Here is a 12,474-nt window from a genome sequence, read left to right as displayed (position 1 = left end):
CTTCTTCCTTAGCTGTGTTGCTCAACAGTTGAGGCAACCTTCACAGTTCTGGGATGCCAATGCCAACGACCTGGAAGTGTGCTGTCAATATATTTACAGTGCAGGGGTTCCTCCGGAGGAGACGACCACTTGTTTGTTTTGCGTTCATGTCTTGCTTGCCCAAAACTTAACACAGTGGTTAGACTCTACTAAGGGAATGGTCAGAGTGCTTTAATCCATTCTCATTGGAAAAGCTGAAGTTCTGGGCTGGACCTGAATCAATCCCACAAAATACTGACAGTCTGAAAACACCCTGGGTGCAAACATGTTTTACTGGGGAAAGGATCTTTGCCTCTTCCTCCTTCCTAATCTGCAAATCACAAAGTGCAGGTTCCCTTCATGGTACTCACAGCCACACCGCTTCTAAGATTATACAAATTTAATATATCAACAACAAAGAAACACAATAAGGCTATAATGATACAATCTGAATCATTAGGGGTGCATTGCAGCAGTCATTGCAAATCTCCATGAGTCGCCTTTCAGCCAGAAGCTCTGCAGCACAGGTGGTTCTGATGATTCCCCTGTAAGGAAGGCTTACAATGTAGGAGGCTTTGGGGCTTTGCGAGAGGGGGGAAAGTGGGGACATCATAGAAGTATACATGATGTGGGAAAGGTGCAGAGCAATGCTTTCTCCCTCGTAATATCAGAACCTGGATCTCTTTAAGAAAGCGGAATGTTGGAAGATTCAGGCCAGACACAGAGTGCCTAGTGACACTGAAATTTCCTCCTTCCAGAGGCACTGACGGGGATGGCTTTAAGAGAGGATTCGTCAAATTCATGGAGGGTTAGACCATGTTGCATCTCCAGCCGCAGAGGCAGTCTACCTCTGCCTACCCGTTGCAGGCGTCCCCAGTGGGGAGAGGGGGGCTGCATTTGGAATCTGCTTGGGGCTTCCCTTGGACATCTGCTGGGCTGCTGAGAGCTGGACTAGATGGGCCTTGGTCTGATCCTGCAGGGCTGTGACAATAAGAGCCTGGAGTATGGCTGCTTTGCGAACAATTCAGGGAACAGTAGTGCAGAATTTCATCTCCCTGGGAAGGAGCACATGCTCAGTAAAGCTGTCTCTTGCTTCTGGTCCTATGAGTTGGGGTGGGGACAGGGAGGTAAGGGGTGCAGGCTTCTGTAGAGGCTGGAATCTCTTTCCTACCTCTCTCTGCCACCTCTGATGTGCCCTAAAAGGCAGTTGGCATAGGAAGCAAACTAATAGTCAGGTCCATCTGTACTGGCTCAGTTTGACCTATTCTGCCAGATGCTGCCTTTCATATTCACGCCCAAGAGCCTTTCCGCTCCAGAGATCTGGGCCTGAACCCCAGGAGTCACTCCCCCCCCCTTTCCAAATGCGGTTTGGTTCTCCTCATTCTTTTTGTGCCCTCCAGGGTGCCAACTTGAATAAAATATCCCCACCCGACATAATCAATCACATGACATGGTGCATGCACACCATTTGAATGGCAGTACACATCAACTTGGGGGGGGGGGCGTCCCCCTCAAATATTTTATTGTGGAAGGGGTCCAAGGGGACCTGGGCCTGTGAGAGCTGGCTCCTGTGATGCTCTCTCGCTCCTTCCTTGCCTGGTCTCTCCTCCTCTCTCTGCCATCCTAAAACTCTCTCTGGGTTTTGCTCCACTCTCTCTCCCTCCCTCTCTCTTTCTGTGTCCATGTTGCTTCACTTTCATTGTCCTCCTCCCTTCAGTCTCCACTATGGCATTATGCCCCCTCTCCTGGCCCACCCATGGGCATTCCACTGCCTGCAGCATGCCAGGGTTCTACACATCCAGAAGCAAAGCCTCAGGTGTTTCCCCTGATTGCATCTTCACCACAACCCTGAGAGGAAGGCTAAGTGGTTGGTAAGGGACTGGCCCAGTATAGCCCAGTGAAGCTGCCAACGCCAGCAGGATGGCGGTTAAGATTAAACACACACACACACACACACTTTCCCCTCAGATGAGGAAGCCGGGATGAGTTATGCCAGCAGCCTGTGGCCTTGATGGGCTTAGAGGCAGCCCAGCACACCTGGTATTCCACCTCTCCACCAAGGAAGAGAGAAAGAGCCAAGCGCCACCAGCGCAATTAGCAGCCACCTTGATGAGGAGCATCCAGGACCCTTTCACACAAAAAGCAGCCCGTTAGCAAGAGCCACGCGGCAAAGGGCACGGGCAGAGGCGGGCACCCCAAGGCCAGGCGGTATCTCTGCCCGCCCCCGTCTCTGCCCCCTTGTCTGCAAGCAGGCTGCCTCCTGGGAGGATCAGCGCTTTTCTCACGGGACACCAGCGCACGACTTCCCCCTCCCACTTGCCGCCCGCCCCAGTCTTTCTCCGACGCCTCAGATCGGTGCGCGCAGAGACTCGTCCCAGGTGGGAATTCGGGTGGCGTTGCTTGCAGAAAGCGACAGAAACTCCAATTCTTCTTATTCGGTAGGTTTTCTGTGATCCAGACAACTTTTTACCAAAAAGTAGGGGTTGGTTACTGATTTACCATTTAAACGGCAAAAAGACCTAGGTTTGTAGGGCAGGTGAAAAAAAACCCATGAATTACATTTAAAGTTCTGCGAGATGCGAAGGAAAGCTTGCGTTTTAGACTTCTGTTTTACAGCTTGTTGCTTGGTGCGGTTAACGGAATGGGGGATATTGAGAAATAAGAGACTTTGGGAATTAGAAGGTTGGGATTTAAGGGTTAGATGGCTTGGATATTTGTGGTAGATAAAATTAAAGTAATTGCGCACTTTAAGAACCACTCTGTTAGACGTGCGTGGCGTGTTAAGAATCTGGAAATAAAGTTCGTTTATGCGCAAAGGCTCCATTTTGGGTTTCACCAGAAGCCGCTTTTTACAGAAAAGGGGTGACGGATAAAGAGAAATGGTTAACCTGTCGAGAGTTCTTAAAGTCGAAACGAGGAGATTGTAAAATTAAAACAAGGGAACAATTAATACGGGAAGGTTACAATTTCCAGTGGTTTTCTCTTTTACAATTTATAAAAGAGGGCTCGGTTCTTTTTCGGGGGAGGGGGTGGCGGGGATGTTTGCTGTTGCTGATGTTAATTTTTTACCTCTTTATTTTGGATCATATGATTTATGTGGAATATTATGATTTACGTGGATTTTTTCCAGTTTGGTTGTGTACCTTTTGACATTTTGTTCATTGTTTATGACTAGTTTTGCTGTGTTTGCAGTTATGTAATATTTTATTTTTTGTAAGCTGCCTTGCACATGGTTTGAACTTTGGAAAGGCAACATACACCACTGGGTTTTTCAGGTATCCAGAGAAATTGTGGATTTTAGGACTTAGAAATGGGCAGTAGCTTTATTTGGCACTGCCAGAAAAGACTGTCCCTTAAAATTCTGTTTCTAACGCGTAGTATTTAAACTATATAAAGGCAAATTTTATCCTGTTTTAAGGCAGGAGTTGGGAATTCTAGAATTCCTTTTTACACGTTCTTACTTCCTGTACTGCTTGAATGGAAGAGTAAAAACTTCACTTACTAATTAATTATGTTAAGCGAGGCAAACGTTAGGTCAGGAAGCGAAAGAGAGACTATGGAAAGAGAGACTAGAAAGCCGAGTAAATGGGACTGTATTGCCTTCGCTGCCCATTTCTGCCTTCAGGCACAGAGCACAATAATATTTCAGGTGTTCTAGTGTATAATTCGGAGACAGGAGTTGATTTTACTTATTGTAACATCCTGGTGAGCACAGAGAGAAGTACGGCTATGATAAATGGAGAAAGAGAAAGCTGATGGGTCTGTATGCATTTTGAGCAGAGGAGGAGGGTCTGTGGAACTGCCCACCACTGCCGTGTACTGTTCCCAGGATAGGTAAAGATCATTAAACAGTTTTCAAATTGAAAAAGGTGTTTCATTTTTTAGATCCTTAGTAACACCATCCAGTTCATTTAACCACAACCTACGACCCTTGAGGTTTTTACTGAAGCAAAAGGATTGATTCCATCCCTGTATTGTGATTTGAGGATCGCCTGTTTCAAAACCTTGGCCTACCCCCATCCCCTGTAGGTTCTTCTTCATAAAACTCCAAGAAATATTGTCGAAAGCTTTCTCCACGTCCACAAATATCAAAACTGCATTAGTATTTATGTTCACTTGTAATTTTTCTAAAATATTGATTCTATTTCTCACATTATCAGATAGATGTCTGAGGGAAGCTTTTAATAATAAAAGGGAAGCTTTTAATATCTGAAGGACTTTTGTATTTTAATATTTTGTTGGAAGCTGCCCAGAATGGCTGGGGAAACCCAGCCAGATGGGCGGGGTATAAATAAATTATTTTTATTCTAATTGCAATTTGTTTGAGATACATGGCAAGGAGTATAAGTAAGACTTGTTTTGATGATCCAACTCCCTTTGGGGTGATTTTTTTTCAATGTCTCCGGGGTGTTGACTGAATGGTCAGTTTATAAAACTGTGCTGTTGTGGTTGGTCGCTTTTCTGAATAATAGATTTAAGTTTTATATTGGTTGAGCTATTTTTACATAAAGTTGCTCTGTTAGGTGGATTATTTAATCGTATGTATATATTGTGATAATTTCAATTCTTTAAAAAGTGTTTTACAGGTGTTGTTCAAATAGATAGATAGCATTTCATTGTTTTAAATAATGCCCTTTCCTCTCAAAATGCCCCTGGCCTAGTACCCCGCTTTGGTACTGATCTCCCCACTCCTCTTCCTTTCTTTCCTTTTCTTCCTAATGATCTGATTTTAAAAGCGAATTGGAATTTAATTCAAACATGTTGAAGACCACACTTAAAGCTTTAGCAATGGAGTCATTGCTACTTTTTCCCATTGCAGAAAGTATCTTACCAGGCTGAGGCATTTTTCTGCTGGAGAGGTGGCTCCACAGAAACACCCTCGGTCATACAAGCAGTCCTCTGCAAGGAGATCCTTGGGCTGGGAGGGACCATATTCCAGATGAGGGGGAGCATGAAGCCTGGTTCTGGGCTTTCGTTTCATGTTGGAATGGAGATGTAAAATCACCTCTTTTGTGTTCAGGTCAGGACAACAGATCCACATCTGGGAGCTTGATGGAGGGTGAAGGGATCAACGGTAATCCAGGACAAGCTGCACTTGCTGCTCAGGTAAGGCCAGAAGGGCAGTTGGCAGATGAATGGTTTCTATAATAACTGAAATGTGCTTCATTTGCAACTAAGTAGAGCCTGTGATGCCTTTAGCACCCTGGGGTGGATCTCCTTCTCAGTAATAGCACTGTCTGCTTATTCCCAACTTCTTCAACCAGTGCCTCTATGCCTTCTGTAAATGTCTGGAGTAAATGTCTACCAGGAAGTGTCTGTCCTCTCCAGGTCATCGCAAACATGAAGGAGGTGCTCAATGGCCTTAAGACGGCGGTGAAATCAGTATTAAAGCAGGTTGAAGCATTTTTTGGGAAGCTCCAGGAGCTTGAAGAAAAACTCCAGCAGATGCTAGCAACACTCCAGCAAGCAAGAGGTATTTTTGAGAATCCTGTCTTCACAAATTCCAGGGACATGGCCCTCCCAATGATGTTGGGTCTCAAGTCCCATCATCCATGATGAGCGCTGGCCATGTTGGCTGGGGCTTAGGGGAGTCCCACCACAGTCTGGAGCACATTTCAGTGCGCCTTTGTGGGCAGCTGGTAGCCATGCCAGGGCTTGGCATTGGGTCTCTAGATCAGGGTTGAGGTGGTGGTTCCAGGAAATGGGCTCCAGTGATTCAGGCCCCTTCCATGGGCACTGCCATTACAGTCCCTCAAAGGGTTTTAAAATATTGATAAGAAATGGACTGAAAATAAAATAAAATAAAACTTGTCTTTTTGCTGTGGCCCCTGCACTAGCAGAGGAGGGCCCGTGCCTTTCTTTCCCCTGGCTGGTTCCTCTGTTCTTTTGCTCCAGTTGCTGGGGATATGGGCTTGGGGTTGGGCCTGGGCTGGGTGGTGCATTCCCTCATGGCTTCCCTGTCTCTCCCGATTCGCTCCTATCATTCTCCTCCTCCACCACATGTTAACTGTGGGTGCACTTTACCAACACAGTCATGCCTTGCATCCCAGAAGTGACTGTTCCAGTTTGCAAACTATTTTTGGAAGCCAAATGTCTGACGGGGCTTCCACAGCCAATCGGAAGCCGTGCCTTGGTTTCCAAATGTTTTGGAAGTTGAACGGACTTCTGGAATGGATTCCGTTTGACTTCCAAGGTACCACTGTATATGTTCTCAGAGCAGGGGCAACCCTATTGCCGCCTTCAGTTCTGGTAAAGCTAAGAACTGCTTATGCAGATCTTGATGCCCTCAAGACCGAGGCTGTCATCTGATGCGACCAAGTACTCCTATTAGAGAACCAAATCCTCAAATAGTTGAAATGCCTCACTTGTTCAATTGATTGTCCATTTAGGAGCCATTTGTGCTTCTTGGGCTGTGCCCCCAATACAACGGCTTTTGTCTTGGTACAATTTGTATTCAAATGTTTGTTATGACCCAGTGTCCCAAAGTTCTTTAGTACCTCATACCCACTTGTGTTTGTGCTAACAACACTGTATCGTTGGCATGTAGCGAAATGGATACATTATGCTATGAAACTGAAACAGGGGAAAAATCTGGCCATTTTGGTTCCTTTATTGCATCATTTACATAAATGTTAAAAAGCACAATTTTAAAAAGAATTTAAAAGTATTTAAAAATATTTAAAATTATTTAGGAATTACAAGGTTAACCTTTTTAAAAGATATTTACAAAGTTTTAAAAGCCTGTATGTGTAACTGATGATGATGTTGGGGGGGGGGTGGCGGCAGGTGTGGTTGTAAGACTCCCTTAAAACTGATTTACAATGCTGGCTCTTGGGGATTGAAAGGGCACATAAAAAGGCCTTACCCCAAATTAAAGAAAAAAACAGCAAACAACCCAGTCAAACAATTAAAAAAAAAACACCCGTAGAGCTCAGATGAACAAGTCCCACTTCGGTGCCAACTTCACCCGAATGACATGCACAGATGCTCCTTTCCTTTCCTGAGTTATAGCAGCTCTTTTGGCTGAGGTGTGGCATGCATGCTTGCCTAGAGAATTCGGGGACGGCCACTTCCAATCTACCAGGAAGCCTTTTTTCTGCTGGAGAAACAGCTTGCACCAGCAGAGGGAGGCAGCACTCCACAGAAAAAAACTGTCATACAAGCCGTCCTCTACGGCTGAAAAACATGAGGTATCCTAGCACTGCATGACAGAGGGGGAAACTGCTTTGGCTGGGAGGGGACTGGAAGTGACCATATCATAGCTGTCAACTTTTCCCTTTTCTTGCGAGGAATCCTATTCAGAATAAGGAAATTTCCCTTTAAAAAAGGGAAACGTTGACAGCTATGGACCATATTCCAGATGAGGGGGAGAATAAAGCTCTAGGCTTTAGTTTTATGTTGGAATGGAGATGTAAAATAACTTGTTTTTTATTCAGTTGAGGCCATGAGATCCAAGGTGACAATCAATGGGGATCATCCAAGTTTTGCTGTGATATCTGCTGAGGTAAGCCCAGAAGAGTTGCTGAGCTTTGGGGGGAAATCGCAAAAAATGGACATCTTTGAGCTTTTTTATAGTAAAATCACCCCAAACTGCACTGCTGACATGGGTTGCCATACGTCTGGATTTTTCTGGACATTTCGTCAATTTCTGCCCAGACATTGCTTCCTACAGCAGTATTCCATGTATGTCTGGGAAATTCTGGATGTATGGCAACCCTAGGGTGGGTGGCAGGTTAACTTAATCTGGTTGGATCATTTAAATTGCCAGAAAAAGGGCCAATTTAAAGCAATAGCTGCCTAGTTCACATAGTTCCTGAGCAAGCATACATGGAAAAATGGTTTCTATAATAACTGAAATGTGCTTCATTTGCAGCTAAGTAGAGCCTCTCTGCTAATGCAGAGCACAATCCAAAACTTCAGGCAATGCCATTTATGTACCCAGAATCCAGAGCAGCTCTGAAGTACCACCGCTGTAACACCAGCGCTTGGCCTTCTGGCACCTGCAGGCTAGGGAAAGAGCTCTCTGGGCACTACCTGTGATGCCTTTAGCACCCTGGGGTGGAGCTCCTTCTCAGTAATAGCACTGTCTGCTCATTCCCAACTTCTTCAACCAGTGCCTCTATGCCTTCTGTAAATGTCTGGAGTAAATGTCTAGCAGGAAGTGTCTGTCCTCTCCAGGAAGTTGCAAACATGAAGGAGGCGCTCAATGGCCTTAAGACGGCGGCAGAAACAGTATTTATGGCTGCGCAAATATTTCTTATGAACCTCCAGGAGCTTGAAGAAAAACTCCAGCAGCTGTCAGCGATACCCCAGGAGCCACAAGCAGGAGGTATTTTTGAGAATCCTGTCTTCACAAATTCCGGGGACATGGCCCTCCCAATGATGTTGGGTCTCAAGTCCCATCATCCATGATGAGTGCTGGCCATGTTGGCTGGGGCTTAGGGGAGTCCCACCACAGTCTGGAGCACATTCGAGTGCGCCTTTGTGGGCAGCTGGTAGCCATGCCAGGGTCGCCTTCACTGCGTGGAAGGGGTGGCATCCCTCCGCCCAGGAGTCCAGAGGCCAGTAGCAGACTGCGCATGTGCCTCTGAAGGGCACAAAGGTTTGCTGTCTTCCTTGTGTGTCCATTTTTTGCCATAAAAAATGAAAGTACAGCATAATGAAAACATACCCTCCAACATTTCTCTGATGAAAATAGGGTGATCCTAAGGGAAAATGGGACATTCTGGAATCTAACTGGAAACTGGGATGGCTTCTCTAAATCAGGGACACCCCTGGGAAATAGGACACTTGGAGGGTCTGTGAAAATACAGTTTATGGTTGTACATGCCATATATCAATTTTAACTGGTGGTTCTTTGGCTTTTCCCTCAGCTATTCTTTCACTTGAGGAAGAAGAGGAGGTGGAGGAAGTGGAGGAGGAAGAAGAGGAGGAGGAGGAGGAGGAAGAAGAGGAGGAGGAGGAGGAGGAAGAGGAAGAAGAGGAGGAAGAGAAGGACGAGGAGGAAGAGAAGGAGGAGGAGGAAGAAGAGAAGGAAGAGGAGGAGGAAGAGAAGGACGAGGAGGAAGAGAAGGAGGAGGAGGAAGAGGAGGAGGAGGAAGAAGAGGAGGAAGAGAAGGAAGAGAAGGACGAGGAGGAAGAGAAGGAGGAGGAGGAAGAGGAGGAGGAAGAGAAGGACGAGGAGGAAGAAGAGGAGGAAGAGAAGGAAGAGGAGGAAGAGGAGGAGGAGGAGGAAGAGGAGGAGGAAGAGAAGGAAGAGAAGGATGAGGAGGAAGAGAAGGAGGAGGAGGAAGAGGAGGAGGAGGAAGAAGAGGAGGAAGAGAAGGAGGAGCCCCCGAAGAAGAAAAACAAAGAAAACTGAGGGAATATATTTTCATTTATATTTCTCTTATCAGTTATATTCCTATAATTATTTTAAAAGTTTAGCAATATGATGTGTATTTATACTGAATGGAGATTAGTCTTCTGAGCACACTCTGTGAAAATGTTTCTGAAGATCAGCAGCACTTGGCTTTAGCTTGCTGCTAAGAAATCACTTGTTGCTCTTGCTTTTCATATATCACTGTTTTATTGCAGTCCTTGCCATAGCTGTCCAGAGAAGTATTCTCAGGATCCTGTTGAGGTTTCTGCCTTCCCTCCTTCCCCCCGGACAGAACCGGTTCTTTGGAATCTGGTAGCCACTGTCCTTTAAAGTTTAGCCTTTTGAGACGCAGGACCCACTTTTCACCCAAGCATGCACCTGAGAGCTCCTTTCTTAAATTTCTGGGGCACGCATTTATATTCCCTGAATTGTGGAGGCTCCATTGACAGCAACGAGAAACCAAGCCTTTAGAGTCATCAGCCCAGACCTGTGGAACTCCTTGCCAATAGAGATTAAGAGGGCGCTTTCTGTGCCAACTTTTAAACGCCTGCTGTTTCATTCCACCAGGCCTATGCGGGCACACCTCCCACAATGGTATATGGGTGCACTTATACATTTTGTCATTCAGTGGTATATATTCCTTTATTAATAAATAAAATAGTTAACTGAATATGTTGAGAGTGCTTCTGTTGTGACCCTCCCTGACCCCAGCTGAAAGCAACACTTTAAAGCAGGTGTGGGGAACATCATCCAGATGTTGTGAATCTGTAGCACCCCAACCTCTGGTTATCAGCTGGGCTCCTGGAGCTGTTGGGAGTTGCAGTTCAGCACCATCTGGGGGGTTGCCTTGGGTTTCTGCCTTCGGTTTCTGACACTGTGATGGAAACCCACAATGGAGATGGCGCAGCAGAGGAGGATGCACAGACCGCTTTGCATTACAGTGCAGAACATGTCTGGGTTCACTGGGATTAGAGATGGCAGCAGTGACCAACCCTTTTTCCCGCAGCCAAAGGGCCCCCCTGCCTCTCATCTGGGGCTAGTGTGTCAGTGATGGCTGTGGCCACTGCCAACTCCCACCTCACATGCACCCATCAGAGCACCACAGTGACCAGCTGGCAACCCCTCTCCTGTAAAATCCTCAGCAAAGGACAAGGGCGGGGGGGGGGGCAATTTCCTCCCCATCACAGCGCTGGGATGGGCAGAGTGCTTGAAATCTCTTTGCTCAGCCCAGTGCCAAGATGCGGAGGAAAACTGCAACCGCTCTGCTCTTCAGATGAGAGGCAACAGGACTTGGTGTTACCTATGAGATACTCAAGGCCACTGTCGTCCACCTCCTTCTTCCAAAATTCCTGGATCTGGGCAGTGCAAGGATTCTTCCATGAATCATTCTTTTAATTTCCCCAGGCAGTTTCAGTTTTTGATTGACTCACATTCCTGGGAATGTTGAACCTTCCTCTTGTTCCTGTGCTGTTACATAAACAGCCGTTCAGTAGTTGATGGGGGAAGTTTCTCTAGGGTGTCTCAGTCCAACCATCTAGTTTCCAACACATTCCCATCTAATTGGGGGGTTGGGGTTGGGAATGTGCCAAAAAATACTTCCAAAGCCTTTGGCAGCAGAATGGGGCTTCCTAAACATTTCTTGAGCTTTATACATGCTGCTGAGGTCTTCCAGGTTTCACTGAAGGTGAGGAGCCAGCCTACCTTCTCCTGGCGAGCGGCTCCAAATCTTTGCTTTCAAAGAAACAATAAATGTCATAATTCACGAGGAAATACTCAAAATGTAAGTCATTTTCAAAGGAGGTTGAATCGGTGCACATACGCTCTCTTTGACTTGCTCATAAATTCTGGTAAAATATTGCGGTGGCACATCAGCACAATCTGTTTCTTTTTTGAAACCTTTGTTTCCTGCTCTTCTGGTGCAAAAAACCAGCACACCGGGCGGCTTATGGCTTTTAACATTGCAATGACATTTGAAGCAATATAAAAAAATTGTGCAAGGTGACAAGGTTGGTGTTTGAAAAAAGGCTAAAACGTATCATCTGCCAGTATCACCTACATTGATGGGCAGCAGCTCTCCTGCATCCCAGGCAAGCAGAAGCCCCTGGGAGGACAATAAACACTTTTTGGGAACTGTGCAGGAGAGGAGTTTTCCCCTTAACTGAGGACTCTGGAAGAAGCTATTCTGGCAGCAGGACATCTCTGAAGACTCAGCTGGGGTTCTGTAAAGCCTGGTGATACATCGCATTGGTTGAAGTGTGGTGAGCTACAGACTGACTCCCACAAGTCACCAACTGAGAGTTCCATGGTCCCGATCCCATTACACCCAGAAGTACTGAAAACTTTAGCAACTTTAATGGCTTTGAAAGGAAATCAGAGAAATTCAATGTTGATATTTATATGCTGTCCATCAGACTGCCCCAGCCATTCTGGGTGTTCCCAGCAAACTAAAACATCAAAAACAGTAAAACATCAAACATTTTAAAAAAACCTTCCCTATACCGAAGCCAATTGGATAGACTGTTGAATCTTATTCCAAATACTTTGGAAAGGACAGGATCTTTCCCTGCACTTGAGAGCAGTCAGCTAATGTAGGGGTATAGGCCAGGCCACAGGCCACTCACAGGTTGGTCCCCTCACCTCGGCATCTGCTGCCTGAGGCAGCTGCCTCACTCTGGCTCATCAGAGGTCCGGCCCTGCTTGGGAATATGAGTGGGAGAGGGCCATTGCACTCAGGTCCTGCTTATGGGTTTGCTGTGAGCCTCTGCTGGGCAACTATGGGGAACAAGGTGCTGGATTAGATAATCCATTGGTCTAATCATAGAGTTGGAAGAGACCACAAGGGCCATTGAGTAATCCAGAAGGACTGTTCTTACATCCGGGGTGGAAATGGACTGGAGTCAACTCCAACTTGCAGAAATCCCTGGAACACCAAGACTTGCAGCCTCCCACACTAGCAGAAGCTGGCTGAACAAATGAGCTATTGCTTCACTTCTTTAAAAAAACAAAAACAAACCCCTTTTGCCAAGCTTGGCGATCACTTCTAGTAGCAAACATACAAATTAAAGTTGCATTTTTGCGTGGGTAGGAAGGGTGTC

The 12,474-nt window shown here is 46.1% G+C and overlaps 1 protein-coding gene across 1 annotated transcript; it reads left to right on the top strand.

Moving 5' to 3' along the window:
- The first annotated feature begins 2,390 nt into the window (after window positions 1–2,390).
- On the top strand, window positions 2,391–10,003 carry LOC309523571 (uncharacterized protein). Its single transcript, XM_082207502.1, has 6 exons — window positions 2,391–2,456; window positions 5,039–5,124; window positions 5,347–5,491; window positions 7,455–7,522; window positions 8,197–8,347; window positions 8,892–10,003. The coding sequence occupies exons 2-6, from the start codon at window positions 5,071–5,073 to the stop codon at window positions 9,377–9,379; spliced, it is 906 nt and encodes a 301-aa protein (XP_082063628.1). The 5' UTR covers window positions 2,391–2,456; window positions 5,039–5,070; the 3' UTR covers window positions 9,380–10,003.
- Window positions 10,004–12,474: the final 2,471 nt, after the last annotated feature.

The sequence above is a fragment of the Podarcis vaucheri genome, assembly GCF_965113315.1.
Source record: "Podarcis vaucheri genome assembly, chromosome: Z".
Classification (NCBI taxonomy): domain Eukaryota; kingdom Metazoa; phylum Chordata; class Lepidosauria; order Squamata; family Lacertidae; genus Podarcis; species Podarcis vaucheri.
This window is presented reverse-complemented; position numbering and strand designations above follow the sequence as displayed.

Excerpts from the sequence above, each read along its gene's own strand:
- LOC309523571 (XM_082207502.1), top strand. The coding sequence starts at position 5,071 with ATGGAGGGTGAAGGGATCAACGGTAATCCAGGACAAGCTGCACTTGCT. Across the intron at positions 5,125-5,346 it reads AAGCTGCACTTGCTGCTCAG|GTCATCGCAAACATGAAGGA; the intron begins GTAAGGCCAGAA and ends TGTCCTCTCCAG. Across the intron at positions 5,492-7,454 it reads AACACTCCAGCAAGCAAGAG|TTGAGGCCATGAGATCCAAG; the intron begins GTATTTTTGAGA and ends TTTTTTATTCAG.